The 17,292-nt window shown below is 43.6% G+C and overlaps 1 protein-coding gene across 2 annotated transcripts in view; it reads right to left on the minus strand.

Moving 5' to 3' along the window:
• Positions 1–2,812: 2,812 nt before the first annotated feature.
• Positions 2,813–17,292, minus strand: part of LOC143766181 (uncharacterized) — a 56,622-nt gene continuing 42,142 nt past the window's right edge. The window contains exons 7-8 of one of the 2 annotated variants that reach the window (XM_077253653.1): positions 4,510–7,904; positions 2,813–3,789 (exon numbers count right to left, since the gene is read on the minus strand). In XM_077253653.1, coding sequence (XP_077109768.1) covers positions 6,814–7,904 — 1,091 coding nt within the window. In that variant the 3' untranslated portion in view covers positions 2,813–3,789; positions 4,510–6,813. Of the gene's footprint in view, positions 3,790–4,509; positions 7,905–17,292 lie in introns of those variants that run through there. The other variant, XM_077253654.1, reaches the window with a different exon arrangement.

Here is a 17,292-nt window from a genome sequence, read left to right on the forward strand (position 1 = left end):
GCTGTCTCACCCAAATCACCTAAGAAGACATAGGGGGCAACATTTGGAGAGGGGCGACTCTAGGGTCCCGGAAGAACTCCGAGCCTACCTGTCATACGGGTGCGTCCTAGCCATAGCATCTGGGGGACGAAGAAGAACATCATAATCGAGTTGTGAGGGAACTTAAGAAACAGACACAACAGTTGTGGGGACTATCCCGTAAGCACAGCAGGGGAGGACCACAACACACAAGCGCTAGAAGGTAGGCACCGATTTCCACCTGCAAAGGGAACTCTGGAGGTGCCATCGGACCGGCCGGGCTTGCGCAGCTCGGTTTACCGTATTCCGGACTGAGGATCCTGAAACCTTCAGTAAAGAGGTACAGAGACTGCAACCTGGTGTCCTTGTTATTTACTGCGACCTACGCTGCACCACAACATCACCACCATCTACATTTTTCATTGGACGCCCCTCAGCAGGGTCCCGGACCAGGTCTAGCCACCGTGAAGACCCCAGAGCAGAGACTCAGAGGCCCGGTACCGGGTACCCCTCGGCCCTGCGGCAGTGGGGGCGCTCCACTTGTGTGTTGTAGTAACCAAATATGTGTATTTTTATTGTTTAGATTGTTTTTCATTCAAATATTTATTTAGAAATAGAATGTATACTGATTTTTAATTATTATTTTAGAATAAAAAAAATATTTTTACAATTATTTAAAAAAAAAAAAATTCTAACTTTTTACTTTGTTCCACTATGGGACAATCATTTTTTGCAGGCTGATCACTCCTATAGCATGCAGATGAAGCAGCATCACCACGCCATAGAAGCTGTCAGCGCTGCTGCACTTACACGGGGAGACTTCCTGACATGCACTGCGCATGATCGCCAAGTTTCCTAGCTGTGGTGACCCAGATGTCGTCATGATGATATTGAGTCACCATGGTAACGATCTGGAGCCACGTTACGCCGTGGGGCCTCCGACCCAAAGGCAGAGGGCTGTCAGCTTCCGGAATGCTGCGCTCGTGTTTGATTGCAGTATTTCAGGGGTTAAAGTGCCGGGAGAGGTCTGTGACTGCTCCTGCCACCTATCGCCGGGTGTCAGCTGTCAGAATCAGCTGTCACCTGTGGCGATCGCACGCACACACGCACCCAGTGTGCATGGCCAATTGTGATGACGTAATATTACGTACCTGGTCAGATAGGCCCAGGTCACATGGACGGAATATTACGTCAGATGCCAGAAAGGGGTTAAAAAGTATTTTGGGTTAAAAAAAATGGCTGAAGATATCCTGATTAGTGAGCGGAGTGGAAGCTATCCTATAGCGGCAAATGCAGGTTTTTATACTCGCCTGATGATTCTATAAGATGAAACGCGTCGGGAGACGCTGTCCATAGCTGGGGCTTCCACTCCGCTCACCATATTGGGGGACTCCAGACAGAGGGGAATCTCTCCAAAAACTCCGGTGAGATCCACCCATAAATTTGGGTTTTTCCTTCATACATGCTGGTTAAAGATGCTTGTCCAGCTTAATAAACTATATACATATATATACCAAGTCCTGTATCTGTAAACCCATTATAAAGGGATGTCTAGGAACTGTTGCAAAAAGACTATAATGTTCCGTTAATTTAAAAAATGTTGGTTTTCAGTTTCTTTAGGATGTTGGTATAAGTTTCATGAAGCCTCACTGCTATGCTGCTATTGACAGATACTGTGTGACAAAAAGTATGCTCACATGAATGGTGGAAAAAGCCTCCTGATATAATTCCTTTAGTGGATATAATTTTTCAGTTGAATAAGACCTGCATAGTGGCAAATGCAACTCTTATGATTCCTTTAAAAGCCCACTAACATAATACTGCGGGCTGGAACTCAACACTAATTTTCTTAGGATTGGTTTTGCATAGTGTGCACAAAGTGCATTGCAAGTCAGGACACCTATCTGCACAAATATTCACAGGAAGGTATCAGTTCACATTTACTTTGTGCCCTATATGCATGATTGGGTTGGTATACAGTAGCTTTTGCTTAATGATTGATTATTCCTTCCCTAAGGACCATAAGTAAAGACAAATTAGGCTTTATTTTTCGCACTATATCATTAGTGGAAATTCGTATCATCCCTTTGGTTGGTCTAATACCAGTCAGGGAATAACCAGTACTGTCATTTTACTTATATGTATTTGTTAGTCCTTCCTTCTGTGTAGGGTATAGGGCATTTTCCTCACTAGGGTCCCCTGTCCTATGTACATTGTCTATTGGTGTTCACATGTCGCATCTTTTTCAATTTTTTTGAATTTTTAACATGATTTAATAAAAGTCAAGTTTTAAATATCCAATTGCTATTACCTACATTGAGTTACTCATTGGATTACGCACCCTGCTAGCATATATACTCGTAATAAACAGCCTTTATTTTCTACAAGTGTAAAGATCGATGTTCACAATATATTCCTATTTAACAGTGTATGAATTTTACATGTGCGTCAGGATAGGCTGGTAAATAGTAAGCCAGATTTATTGGTACTGATTTTACTACGGGGGGGGGCGCAGTTCATCTCAGGCAGCAGAGGCTAGGTTCACCCCTGTATGTATTTATCTTATACGGTCCACTTAATCTCATTTCAACCTTGATAGTGACGCTCTCTTAGGATACATTCTACTCTATGATGGCATTTTTGCACATAGCCATTAGATGGAGCTATAACGTTTGACATTTGCCTGAATTTTTATAGCTACACATGGTTTATACAAATTATATTTTCTTGTCTTAACTATATCTCCAGCAGACCTCTATGGTGGTCACTGCCAGATTGCTAGGAGCACTGCCTGCTAGCCGAAACAGCATGGACAAGGGATCGTCCCGCCGAACTCCCGCTCTCCTTTTAACATGGGCAAAACGTTACTCAGACAACACAGGATGAGGGTAAAGCAGTGTGGCAAAGCTTTATTGTACCACAAAACAGGCAGATAACACATAGAACAGTCCCAGCACAGTACACAAGATGGGGCACATTACAGAGTCTCGCTCTTCCACGATAATAGTAGCCGTGACTTCAGATCTTCCACGGTCGCTAACCCACCTGTGGCACACACACAGAGAGGAGGCAACGGCTAGCATAGGAAGATGACAATCCATTCAGTCCATACAAGGCCAGTTCACAAACTGGCTTCATCTTCCAGGGTCGGTTACTCTACCAGCGGCACGCTCACAGAGAGAAGCTAACGAGTGTAGGAAGATGACAGTCTATTAAGTCAATACAAGGTACAAGGCCAGTTGATCTGAGGATCACAAACTGGCTTCTCCAAACGTATCCATGGTTCAGAGATGGTCAATGGAGCAGATCTGTATTCTTCCAACCGAGGCTGAAAACCCCTAGGTTGTTCCCTATAGAATGCTAGATCCGTGTCCCTCGTAATGGAGCCATGGTGTAAAATGGCTGCTGTCCTGTCTCTGGTCCTTTTGAGATATATGGATGTCTTGGCAGAATCTTTCTGGCTGTTTCTCTCTCAGTCTCTTTATACAGAGGCATGTAACTTATTTTTAGACTTAACAAGTGTCCCTCATTCATTATTTACATAAAAGGTAAGAATGAAGATGAGATCAAGTAGCATTACTTGATTATTTAAACTATTTGCATAGTTTTATCCTCTCTGCTTTAGAAGTCAATAAACTGGATCCATAATACAATGCATAATTAGCATATCAGCAAACATCAGTAGTGATTAAGGATAAGCGCACAATAAAAGTCCATATTACCGGCCTACACAAACAAAAGTCTGTTTTCTTGACCAACCAGAAATCAACACTAAAGGTACCTTCACACGAAGCGACGCTGCAGCGATAGCGACAACGATGCCGATCGCTGCAGCGTCGCTGTTTGATCGCTGGGGAGCTGTCACACAGACCGCTCTCCAGCGACCAACGATGCCGAGGTCCCCGGGTAACCAGGGTAAACATCGGGTTGCTAAGCGCAGGGCCGCGCTTAGTAACCCGATGTTTACCCTGGTTACCAGCGTAAAAGTAAAAAAAAACAAACAGTACATACTCACCTGCGCGTCCCCCAGCGTCTGCTTCCTGACACTGACTGAGCTCCGGCCCTAACAGCACAGCGGTGACGTCACCGCTGTGCTTTCACTTTCACTTTAGGGCCGGCGCTCAGTAAGTGTCAGGAAGCAGACGCTGGGGGACGCGCAGGTGAGTATGTACTGTTTGTTTTTTTTACTTTTACGCTGGTAACCAGGGTAAACATCGGGTTACTAAGCACGGCCCTGCGCTTGGTAACCCGATGTTTACCCTGGTTACCAGTGTAAAACATCGCTGGTATCGTTGCTTTTGCTTTCAAACACAACGATACACGGCGATCGGACGACCAAATAAAGTTCTGGACTTTATTCAGCGACCAGCAACATCACAGCAGGATCCTGATCGCTGCTGCGTGTCAAACTAAACGATATCGCTAGCGAGGACGCTGCAACGTCACGGATCGCTAGCGATATCGTTACAAAGTCGTTTCGTGTGAAGGTACCTTTACATTTGAAAGCCAACATACAGATAACATTCTATTATTCTCCGCTTGCTAAAAATAGTTGTCTAGTTAATTAAGATGCAATGCTGTATGTCTTCACAATGCCAAAAGTAAAAAAAAAGTTTTTAAAAATATAAAAAAATAAAACAGATATAAAAGTTCACATCACCCCTTTCGCCCCATTCAAAATAAAACAAAAAAAAAATCAAACATATACATAATTGGTATCGCCGCGTTCAGAATTGCCCGATCTATCAATACAAAAAAAAATTACCCCCAGAATGGTATCATTAAAAAAATCAGCTCAGCAGCACACAAAAAATAAGCCTTCACCCAACCCGAGATCATGAAAAGTGGAGACGCGACGGGTATCAGAAAATGGCGCAATTCTTTATACTTAATAAAGAGGAGTTATTTTTACTGATAAATGTTTGTTTTGGGTCATTTATTTTCTGTTGGTATTTTGTTTATTCTATAAAACTCCCATATACGGTAATATTCGATTCTTGAATGCACGCATCATGTTTTTGTACAGTTTGTCAATAACATATATCGTTTCTCCCAGTCTGAGGAAAATACGATTTTCCTGTAATTCATTTCTCACACTCTAGGTATAATAATGGCTTTTCCCTGTGTGGGATTTTTGCTGTTTATAAAGGTTGACAACTACTTGGACAAGCCCTTCTCATTCCTCATGTTTGGTCCTGTTAAAATAAAAATCCTCATAGAAACCTCCCATGGTGGCGCCGTTTCACTGGTGTTGGCGCTTGTGTTCTTGGGGCTCTTTTGAGGCTTTTTACGTCATGTGAGCCCTGTGCCCAATCAGCCCTGACGTCACTGTCCCCACTTTCTGACAAATCAAGCATCATGAGGCAGTCAGAGAGCAGCCCCGGCCCTGGCTTCCTGTTCACGTTCAATACGTCCGAAGGAAGGAACAGTGAAGCTGCCGCTGATCGGGTGCAGGGCTCGTGTGATGTAACAACCTCACATAAGCCCCGAGACAGTGAGTCTCGAAACCGCTGAAGTGGAGCCGGCCGCCAGCAGCCAGAAAAAAAATTATAATATTTAATTATATATAAAATGATCCCTTGATTAGAAGATTCACTGACAAAAGGATAAAACTAAACTTTATTAATTCCAAATGTACAACTATACCCATAATTCACCCCCTGAAGGTTAGTCAGTAGGTGACTAATAGAAAAAACATGTACCCCACAGTTCAGTATATAGGGTGAGGTGACGTATATACACTCACTCTCCAAGCCTCTCATTTCTACAGGTTTCACCGTCCTCACCAAAGTCGACTCATCAGGAGACTATTTAATATTGACCTATATTGAAGCGAGACTAGACAAAAAAAACAAACCAGGTATCATGTTATCCGAAACAGTCAGTAAACCAGCCACATATTGGCAGACCCCAGACCTCAAACTATATACTTCGTAAGTTTATAATCCACTCCAGTGTCAGGAATAGACAGTGTGTGAAAATACAGTATATACCGCTCAGGAAACACTTAACTTTCAGAGATAATCTCCATATTCATACTAAATAATGGCACAGATCTTCCAGACATTATGATTGCACACATCCCTAGTCTTTATAACGATATTGCACTCATTCCTTGACAGACCGCAGCATGGCCATTAGTTAGAAGCTGCTATTGATCTTTGGAGCAGGTAAGTTTCCCTGAGTGGTACATATTGGGCCGTCTGAAAACGGAGTTTAGTCTAGGACAATTTGTATGCACTACTAATTAACAGCTGTTACAATACCAAACTAGGGCAGTCCCTATAGGAGAAAAACACAAGAATTATACTGTATTGTCACATACTATCTATTCCTGACACTGGAGTGGTGTATAAACTTACGAAGTATATAGTTTCAGGTCTGGGATCTGCCAATATGTGGCTGGTTTTCTGACTGTTTCGGATAACATGATACCTGATTTTGTTTTTTTTGTCTAGTCTCGCTTCAATATAGGTCAATATTAAATAGTCTCCTGATGAGTCGCCTTTGGTGAGGACGATGAAACCCATAGAAATGAGAGGCTTGGAGAGTGAGTGTATATACGTCACCTCACCCTATATACTGAACTGTGGGGTACATGTTTTTTCTATTAGTCACCTACTGACTAACCTTCAGGGTGTGAATTATGGGTATAGTTTTACATTTAGAATTAATAAAGTTTAATTTTATCCTTTTGTCAGCAAACATGAGGAATGACAAGAGACAACCCCTTTAAGAAGATTAAGTTTTGGTTAAAACTATTCCAACATTATGAACATAAAAAAGGCTTCTCCCCTATGTGACATCTATGTGACATCTCTGATGTCTAACAAGAAGCGGTTTCCATTTAAAACATTTCCCACATTCTGAACAGGAAAAAGGCTTCTGTCCTGTGTGATTTCTCTGGTGGCTAACTAGACTCCCTTTCTGGCTAAAACATTTCCCACATTCTGAACAGGAAAAAGGCTTCTCCCCTGTATGAGTTCTCTGGTGATTAACTAGATTCCCTTTCTGGTTAAAACATTTCCCACATTCTGAACAGGAAAAAGGCTTCTCATCTGTGTGAGCTCTCTGGTGACTAACTAGATTCCCTTTCTGGTTAAAACATTTCCCACATTCTGGACATGAAAAAGGCTTCTCATCTGTGTGACTTTTCTGATGTCTAACAAGAAGCGCTTTCTGGTTAAAACATTTCCCACATTCTGAACAGGAAAAAGGCTTCTCCCCTGTATGAGTTATTTGGTGTGTAACAAGTTTCTCTTTGTAGGTAAAACATTTCCCACATTCTGAACAGGAAAAGGGCTTCTCCCCTGTATGAGTTCTCTGGTGACTAACTAGACTCCCTTTCTGGTTAAAACATCTCCCACATTCTGAACAGGAAAAAGGCTTCTCCCCTGTGTGAGTTCTCTGGTGACTAACAAGATGCCATTTATGGCTAAAACATTTCCCACATTCTGAACAGGAAAAAGGCTTCTCCCCTGTATGAGTTCTCTGGTGACCAACTAGATTCCCTTTCTGGTTAAAACATTTCCCACATTCTGAACAGGAAAAAGGCTTCTTCCCTGTGTGAATTTTACGGTGATTAACCAAATCTGATTTCCAGTTAAAACATTTCCCACATTCTGAACATGAAAATGACTTCTTTGCTTTAGGAGCAGTTTGTTTTTTAATGCCTCTTGTGTGACTTTGATTTTCCTTACTAGTCAGTAATGAATCAGAAGATGGGACCTGTTTCATAGGATCGGATGACAGATCTTTGCTGTGAATGGATGTCGATATATCTGGAGTAACAGCAATCACTTTAGTTGTATCTTGTAGGATCTCAAGATTATCAGATTTAAAAATTGAAGATGTCAGCTGTCCCTCTGATCTCCTGGTACAGTCATCTGCCAAAACAAAAAACATTTTTTTTTAATAAAATATTCTTGAGTTTTATATTTTTGAACATTTCTACTTAAACTGTCCATAAAAATGGCAAGCTATGTAAAAAACTTTAAAGGGAACCTGTCACCCCCAAAATGGAAGGTGAGCCAAGCCCAGTCATCAAGGGCTTATCTACAGCATTCTGTAATGCTGTAGATAAGCTCCCGATGTTACCTGAAAGATGATAAAAAGAGGTTAGATTATACTCACTCAGGGGCGGTCCCGTTGCGGTCTGGTCCGAAGGGCGTCGCTGGTCCGGTCCGGTGCCTCCTATCTTCATTCCATGACGTCCTCTTCTGGTCTTCACGGCGTTGCTCCTGCGCAGGCATACTTTGTCGGCCCTGTTTAGGGCAGAGCAAAGTACTGCAGTGCGCAGTGACCTTTCCCGGCGCCTGCACACTGCAGTACTTTGCTCTGCCCTTAACAGGGCAGAGAAAGTATGCCTGCGCCAGAGCCGCGGTGTGAAGACCAGAAGAGGACATCATGGAATGAAGATAGGAGGCGCCGGACCGGACCAGTGAAGCCCACCGCAGCGGGACCGCCACTGGGTGAGTATAATCTAACCTCTTTTTATTATCTTTCAGGTAACATCGGGGGCTTATCTACTGCATTACAGAATGCTGTAGATAAGCTCCTGATGACAGTGGACTTAGCTCACCTTCCATTTTGGGGGTGATAGGTTCCCTTTAATTATTCATCACGACAATGACAGTCCACCTTGTTGGATGAGCCAGTAGTGCGTGGTGTTCAACTGTTTGTTCATTCTGCCTCCCAACTATCGAATAAAAAGAAACCAATCAATGTTATGTAGGCGAAAATAATACCTATTCTCATCTGACAAAAAGCCAAGTCCCCACTCAGGTCCATCATCTGTCAATGTAGAAACAGAGGTTCCCACACTACTAGTGGCTCAAAGGCTGTTGAAAAGTAACAGAGTTTCTATAAACCAATCCAGCAAAATCCGCTCTCACTTCTGAGTCTTGCAGTGTGCTCAAACAACATTTAGGATCTCTGTATTTAGTAATATTATATAGTGAGATGAATCCACTTAATTTGCAGTGTGTGTCTCCTGGAGCACAATCTGGGAACTATGTGCTGGGTAATAAAATGGCAAATTGTAATTTTCACTCTCCAACATCCACTTCGTGCGGATTTCCAGAAAGTGGCTGTGGAGTCAAAATATTAATTCCTCCTACACGCGTGGTCAAAATTGTTGGTATCCCTGGTTTAATGACAGAAAAACCCACAATGGTCACAGAAATAACTTGAATCTGACAAAAATAATAACAAATCAAAAATCTATGAGAATGAACAAATGAAAGTCAGACATTGCTTTTTAACCCCTTCATGACCCAGCCTATTTTGACCTTAATGACCTTGCCATTTTTTGCAATTCTGACCAGTGTCCCTTTATGAGGTAATAACTCAGGAACGCTTCAAAGGATCCTAGCGGTTCTGAGATTGTTTTTTGTGACATATTGGGCTTCATGTTAGTGGTAAATTTAGGTCAATCATTTTTGCGTTTATTTGTGAAAAAAATGGAAATTTGGCTAAAATTTTGAAAATTTCGCAATTTTCAAATTTTGAATTTTTATTCTGTTAAACCAGAGAGTTATGTGACACAAAATACTTAATAAATAACATTTCCCACATGTCTACTTTACATGAGCACAATTTTGGAAACAAAATTTTTTTTTGCTAGGAAGTTATAAGGGTTAAAATTTGACCAGCGATTTCTCATTTTTACAACAAAATTTACAAAACCATTTTTTTTAGGGACCACCTCACATTTGAAGTCAGTTTGAGCGGTCTGTATGGCTGAAAATACCCAAAAGTGACACCATTCTAAAAACTGTACCCCTCAAGGTACTCAAAAACACATTCAAGAAGTTTATTAACCCTTCAGGTACTTCACAGCAGCAGAAGCAACATGGAAGGAAAAAATGAACATTTAACTTTTTAGTCACAAAAATGATGTTTTAGCAACAATTTTTTTATTTTCCAAAGGGTAAAAAGAGAAACTGGACCCCAAACGTTATTGTACAATTTGTCCTGAGTACCCCGATACCTCATATGTGGGGGGGAACCACTGTCTGGGCGCATGACAGGGCTCTGAAGGGAAGGAGCGCCATTTGACTTTTTCACTGAAAAATTGGCTCCAATCTTTAGCGGACACCATGTCGCGTTTGGAGAGCCCCTGTGTGCCTAAACATTGGAGCTTCCCCACAAGTGACCCCATTTTGGAAACTAGATTCCCCAAGGAGCTTATCTAGATGCATAGTGAGCACTTTGAACCCCCAGGTGCTTCACAAATTGATCCGTAAAAATGAAAAGTACTTTTTTTTCACAAAAAATTTCATTTAGCCTCAATTTTTTCATTTTCACATGGGCAACAGGATAAAATGGATCCTAAAATGTGTTGGACAGTTTCTCCTGAGTACACCGATACCTCATATGTGGTCACAAACCACTGTTTGTGCACACGGCAAGGCTCGGAAGGGAAGGAGCACCATTTGACTTTTGAATTAAAAATTATCTCCAATCGTTAGCGGACTCCATGTCGCGTTTGGAGAGCCCCTGTGTGCCTAAACATTGGAGCTCCCCCACATGTGACCCCATTTTCGAAACTAGACCCCCCAAGGAACTTATCTAGATGCATAGTGAACACTTTGAACCCCCAGGTGCTTCACAAATTGATCCGAAAAAATGAAAAAGTACTTTTTTTTTCACAAAAAAATTTAACTTAGCCTCAATTTGTTCATTTCCACATGGGCAACAGGATAAAATGGATCCTAAAATTTATTAGGCAATTTATCCTGAGTACACTGATACCTCACATGTGGGGGTAAACCACTGTTTGGGCACGCGGCAGGGCTCGGAAAGGAAGGAGTGCCATTTGACTTTTTGAATGAAAAATTAGCTCCAATCGTTAGCGGGCACCATGTCGCGTTTGGAGAGCCCCTGTGTGCCTAAACATTGGAGCTCCCCCACATGTGACCCCATTTTGGAAACTAGACCTCCCATGGAACTAATCTAGATGTGCGGTGACCACTTTAAACCCCCAAGTGCTTCATAGAAGTTTATAACGCAGAGCCGTGAAAATAAAAAATCATTTTTCTTTCCTCAAAAATTATTTTTTAGCCTGCAATTTTTTATTTTCACAAGAGTAACAGGAGAAATTGGACCCCAAATGTTGTTGTCCAGTTTGTCCTGAGTACACTGATACCCCATATGTGGGGGTAAACCACTGTTTGGGCACACGTCAGGGCTCGGAAGGGAAGTAGTGACGTTTTGAAATTCAGACACTGATGGAATGGTCTGCGGGCGTCACGTTGCATTTGCAGAGCCCCTGATGTGCCTAAACAGTAGAAACTCCCCACAAGTGACCACATTTTGGAAACTAGACCCCCCAAGGAACTTATCTAGATGTGTGGTGAGCACTTTCAACCCCCAAATGCTTCACAGAAGTTTATAAAGCAGAGCCGTGAAAATAAAAAATAATTGTTCTTTCCTCAAAAATTATGTTTTAGCAAGAAATTTTTTATTTTCACAAGGGTAACAGGAGAAATTGGACCCCAATAGTTGTTGCCCAGTTTGTCCTGAGTACGCTGGTACCCCATATGTGGGGTTAAACCACTGTTTGGGCGCACGTCGCGTCTCGGAAGGGAGGGAGCACCATTTGACTTTTTAAACGCAAGATTGGCTGGAATCAATGGTGGCGCCATGTTGCGTTTGGAGACCCCTGATGTGCCTAAACAGTGGAAACCCCTCAATTCTAACTTCAACACTAACCCCAACACATGCCTAACCCCAATCCCAACTGTAGCCATAACCCTAATCACAACCCTAACCCCAACACACCCCTAACCACAACCCTAATCCCAACACACCCGTAACCCTAATCCCAACCCTATCCCTAATCCTAACCCTAATCCCAACCGTAACCCTAATCCCAACCCTAACCACAACTTTAACCCCAACACACCCCTAACCCTATCCGTAACCCTAACCACAAGCCTAATCTTAACCTTATTTCCAACCCTAGCCCTAATTCCAACCCTAACTCTAATTCCAACCCTAACCCTAATCCACGTTGCGGATTCGTGTGAGATTTTTCCACACGATTTTTGAAAAATCCGCAGGTAAAAGGCACTGCGTTTTACCTGCGGATTTACAGCGGATTCCCAGTGTTTTTTTGTGTGGATTTCACCTGCAGATTCCTATTGAGGAACAGATGTAAAACGCAGCGGAATCAGCACAAAATTGACATGCTGCGGAAAATACAACGCAGCGTTTCCGCACGGTATTTTCCGCACCATGGGCACAGCGGATTCGGTTTTCCATAGGTTTACATGGTACTGTAAACCTGATGGAAAACTGCTACGAATTCGCAGCGGCCAATCCGCTGCGGATCCGCGGCGAATCCGCTGCGGATCCGTGGCCAAATCCGCACCGTGTGCACATGCCCTAACCCTACCCCTAACCCTAGTTCTAACCCTAGTGGAAAATTAAAAAAAAAAGTATTTTCTTTTTTTTATTATTGTCCCTACTGTTGTGAATTTGCTTTTTGCTCCCTCTAGTGGTTACTAGTTTTTTTGACTCTGGTTTTTCTGTCATTCCTTTTATCCGCACCTGGGTCGTTAGTTAGGGGTGTTGCTATATAAGCTCTCTGGACCTTCAGTTCAATGCCTGGCAACGTAGTTATCAGAGCTAGTCTGCTGTGCTCTTGTCTACTGATCCTGGTTCCAGTTATATCAGCTAAGTCTGCCTTTTGCTTTTTGCTATTTGCTTTGGTTTTGTATTTTTGTCCAGCTTGTTCCAAATCTATATCCTGACCTTTGCTGGAAGCTCTAAGGGGGCTGGTGTTCTCCCCCCGGACCGTTAGACGGTTCGGGGGTTCTTGAATTTCCAGTGTGGATTTTGATAGGGTTTTTGTTGACCATATAAGTTACCTTTCTTTATTCTGCTATCAGTAAGCGGGCCTCTCTGTGCTAAACCTGGTTCATTTCTGTGTTTGTCATTTCCTCTTACCTCACCGTCATTATTTGTGGGGGGCTTCTATCCAGCTTTGGGGTCCCCTTCTCTGGAGGCAAGAAAGGTCTATGTTTTCCTCTACTAGGGGTAGCTAGATTCTCCGGCTGGCGCGTGTCATCTAGAATCAACGTAGGAATGATCCCCGGCTACTTCTAGTGTTGGCGTTAGGAGTAGATATATGGTCAACCCAGTTACCACTGCCCTATGAGCTGGATTTTTGTATTCTGCAGACTTCCACGTTCCTCTGAGACCCTCGCCATTGGGGTCATAACAGTTTGCCAGGCCAGTATTAAATGTTTAATGCATTGCAGAAGAGGGATTATAAGAAAGAAGATTCTGAGTTTTTTTTTTTTTTTTCTTTTTCCCCTTTACCTCAGAGTGGCTATGCTTGCTGCAGACATGAATGTCCAGACCTTGATTACAAGTGTGGACCAGCTGGCTACTCGTGTGCAGGGCATACAAGACTATGTTATCAGAAATCCTAGGTCAGAACCTAAAATACCGATTCCTGAACTGTTTTCCGGAGACAGGTTTAAGTTTAGGAATTTCGTGAATAATTGTAAATTGTTTTTGTCCCTGAGACCCTGTTCATCTGGAGATTCTGCTCAGCAAGTAAAAATTGTTATTTCGTTCTTACGGGGCGACCCTCAGGATTGGGCTTTTTCGCTGGCGCCAGGAGATCCGGCATTGGCTGATCTTGATGCGTTTTTTCTGGCGCTCGGTTTACTTTATGAGGAACCCAATCTTGAGATTCAGGCACAAAAGGCCTTGCTGGCTATGTCTCAGGGGCAGGACGAGGCTGAAGTGTATTGCCAAAAATTTCGGAAATGGTCCGTGCTGACACATTGGAACGAGTGTGCACTGGCCGCTAATTTTAGAAATGGCCTTTCTGAAGCCATTAAGAATGTTATGGTGGGTTTTCCCATTCCCACAGGTCTGAATGATACTATGGCACTGGCTATTCAAATTGACCGGCGGTTGCGGGAGCGCAAAACCGCAAATTCCCTCATGGTGTTGTCTGAACAGACACCTAATTCGGTGCAATGTGATAGAAAAACCGCAAATTCCCTCATGGTGTTGTCTGAACAGACACCTGATTTAATGCAATGTGATAGAATCCTGACTAGAAATGAGCGGAAAATTCATAGACGCCGGAATGGCTTGTGCTACTACTGTGGTGATTCTACACATGTTATCTCAGCATGCTCTAAACGTATAGCTAAGGTTGTTAGTCCTGTCACCGTTGGTAATTTGCAACCTAAATTTATTCTGTCTGTAACTTTGATTTGCTCACTGTCATCTTATCCTGTCATGGCGTTTGTAGATTCAGGTGCTGCCCTGAGTCTCATGGATCTCTCATTTGCTAAGCGCTGTGGTTTTACTCTTGAACCATTAGAAAATCCTATTCCTCTTAGGGGTATTGATGCTACACCATTGGCAGCAAATAAACCGCAGTATTGGACACAGGTTACCATGTGCATGACTCCTGAACACCGCGAGGTGATACGTTTCCTGGTTTTACATAAAATGCATGATTTGGTTGTTTTAGGGCTGCCATGGTTACAGACCCATAATCCAGTCCTGGACTGGAAGGCTATGTCAGTCTCAAGTTGGGGCTGTCGTGGTATTCATGGGGATTCCCTGCCTGTGTCTATTGCTTCTTCTACGCCTTCGGAAGTTCCGGAGTATTTGTCTGATTATCAGGATGTCTTCAGTGAGTCTGAGTCCAGTGCACTGCCTCCTCATAGGGACTGTGACTGTGCTATAGATTTGATCCCAGGCAGTAAATTTCCTAAGGGAAGACTGTTTAATCTGTCGGTACCTGAACATACCGCTATGCGTTCATATATCAAGGAGTCTCTGGAGAAAGGACATATTCGTCCGTCTTCTTCCCCTCTTGGTGCGGGATTCTTTTTTGTGGCAAAAAAGGACGGATCTTTGAGACCTTGTATTGATTATCGGCTTTTAAATAAGATCACTGTCAAATTTCAGTATCCTTTACCGCTGTTGTCTGACTTGTTTGCCCGGATTAAGGGTGCCAAGTGGTTCACCAAGATAGACCTTCGTGGTGCGTACAACCTTGTGCGCATTAAGCAAGGTGATGAATGGAAAACCGCATTCAATACGCCCGAAGGTCATTTTGAGTACTTGGTGATGCCTTTTGGGCTCTCCAATGCGCCTTCAGTTTTTCAGTCCTTTATGCATGACATTTTCCGGAAGTATCTGGATAAATTTTTGATTGTTTATCTGGATGATATTTTGGTTTTTTCTGATAATTGGGATTCGCATGTGGAGCAGGTCAGGTTGGTCTTTAAAATTTTGCGTGAAAATTCTTTGTTTGTCAAGGGCTCAAAGTGTCTCTTTGGTGTACAGAAGGTTCCCTTTTTGGGGTTCATTTTTTCCCCTTCTGCTGTGGAGATGGACCCAGTCAATGTCCGAGCTATTCTTGATTGGACTCAGCCCTCGTCAGTTAAGAGTCTTCAGAAGTTCTTGGGCTTCGCTAACTTCTACCGTCGTTTTATCGCTAATTTTTCTAGCATTGTGAAACCTTTGACGGATATGACCAAGAAGGGCTCCGATGTAGCTAACTGGGCTCCTGCTGCCGTGGAGGCTTTCCAGGAGTTGAAACGCCGGTTTACTTCGGCGCCTGTTTTGTGCCAGCCTGACGTCTCACTTCCCTTTCAGGTTGAGGTGGATGCTTCGGAGATTGGGGCAGGGGCCGTTTTGTCGCAGAGAGGCCCTGGTTGCTCTGTTATGAAACCTTGTGCCTTTTTCTCTAGGAAGTTTTCGCCTGCCGAGCGAAATTATGATGTGGGCAATCGGGAGTTGTTGGCCATGAAATGGGCATTTGAGGAGTGGCGTCATTGGCTCGAGGGTGCTAAGCATCGTGTGGTGGTCTTGACTGATCACAAAAATCTGATGTATCTCGAGTCTGCTAAACGCCTTAATCCGAGACAGGCCCGCTGGTCATTGTTTTTCTCCCGCTTTGATTTTGTTGTCTCGTATTTACCAGGTTCAAAGAATGTGAAGGCCGATGCTCTTTCTAGGAGCTTTGTGCCTGATGCTCCTGGAGTCGCGGATCCTGTTGGTATTCTTAAAGATGGAGTTATCTTGTCAGCTATTTCTCCGGATCTGCGACGTGTGTTGCAGAGATTTCAGGCTGATAGGCCTGAGTCTTGTCCACCTGACAGACTGTTTGTCCCGGATAAGTGGACCAGCAGAGTAATTTCCGAGGTTCATTCCTCGGTGTTGGCAGGTCACCCGGGAATCTTTGGCACCAGAGATCTGGTGGCCAGGTCCTTTTGGTGGCCTTCCTTGTCAAGGGATGTGCGGTCATTTGTGCAGTCCTGTGGGACTTGTGCTCGAGCTAAGCCTTGCTGTTCTCGTGCCAGCGGTTTGCTCTTGCCCTTGCCTGTCCCGAAGAGACCTTGGACACATATCTCCATGGATTTCATTTCTGATCTTCCGCTATCTCAGGGCATGTCCGTTATCTGGGTGATATGTGATCGCTTCTCCAAGATGGTCCATTTGGTTCCTTTGCCTAAGCTGCCTTCCTCTTCCGATCTGGTTCCTGTGTTTTTCCAGAACGTGGTTCGTTTGCACGGCATCCCTGAGAATATTGTGTCAGACAGAGGATCCCAGTTCGTTTCCAGGTTCTGGCGATCCTTTTGTAGTAGGATGGGCATTGATTTGTCGTTTTCGTCTGCTTTCCATCCTCAGACTAATGGACAGACGGAGCGAACCAATCAGACTTTGGAGGCTTATTTGAGGTGTTTTGTCTCTGCTGATCAGGACGATTGGGTGACATTCTTGCCGTTGGCTGAGTTTGCCCTTAATAATCGGGCTAGTTCCGCCACCTTGGTTTCGCCTTTTTTCTGCAACTCTGGTTTCCATCCTCGCTTTTCTTCGGGGCATGTGGAGCCTTCTGACTGTCCTGGGGTGGATTCTGTGGTGGATAGGTTGCAGCAGATCTGGAATCATGTGGTGGACAATTTGAAGTTGTCACAGGAGAAGGCTCAGCGCTTTGCCAACCGCCGCCGCGGTGTGGGTCCCCGACTACGCGTTGGGGATTTGGTATGGCTTTCTTCCCGCTTTGTTCCTATGAAGGTCTCCTCTCCCAAATTTAAACCTCGTTTTATTGGGCCTTACAAGATATTGGAAATCCTTAATCCTGTATCTTTTCGTCTGGATCTTCCTGTGTCGTTTGCTATTCACAATGTATTTCATAGGTCCTTGTTGCGGCGGTACATTGTGCCTGTAGTTCCTTCTGCTGAGCCTCCTGCTCCGGTGTTGGTTGAGGGCGAGTTGGAGTACGTG

Source organism: Ranitomeya variabilis, chromosome 4 (assembly GCF_051348905.1).
Source record: "Ranitomeya variabilis isolate aRanVar5 chromosome 4, aRanVar5.hap1, whole genome shotgun sequence".
Classification (NCBI taxonomy): Eukaryota; Metazoa; Chordata; class Amphibia; order Anura; family Dendrobatidae; genus Ranitomeya; species Ranitomeya variabilis.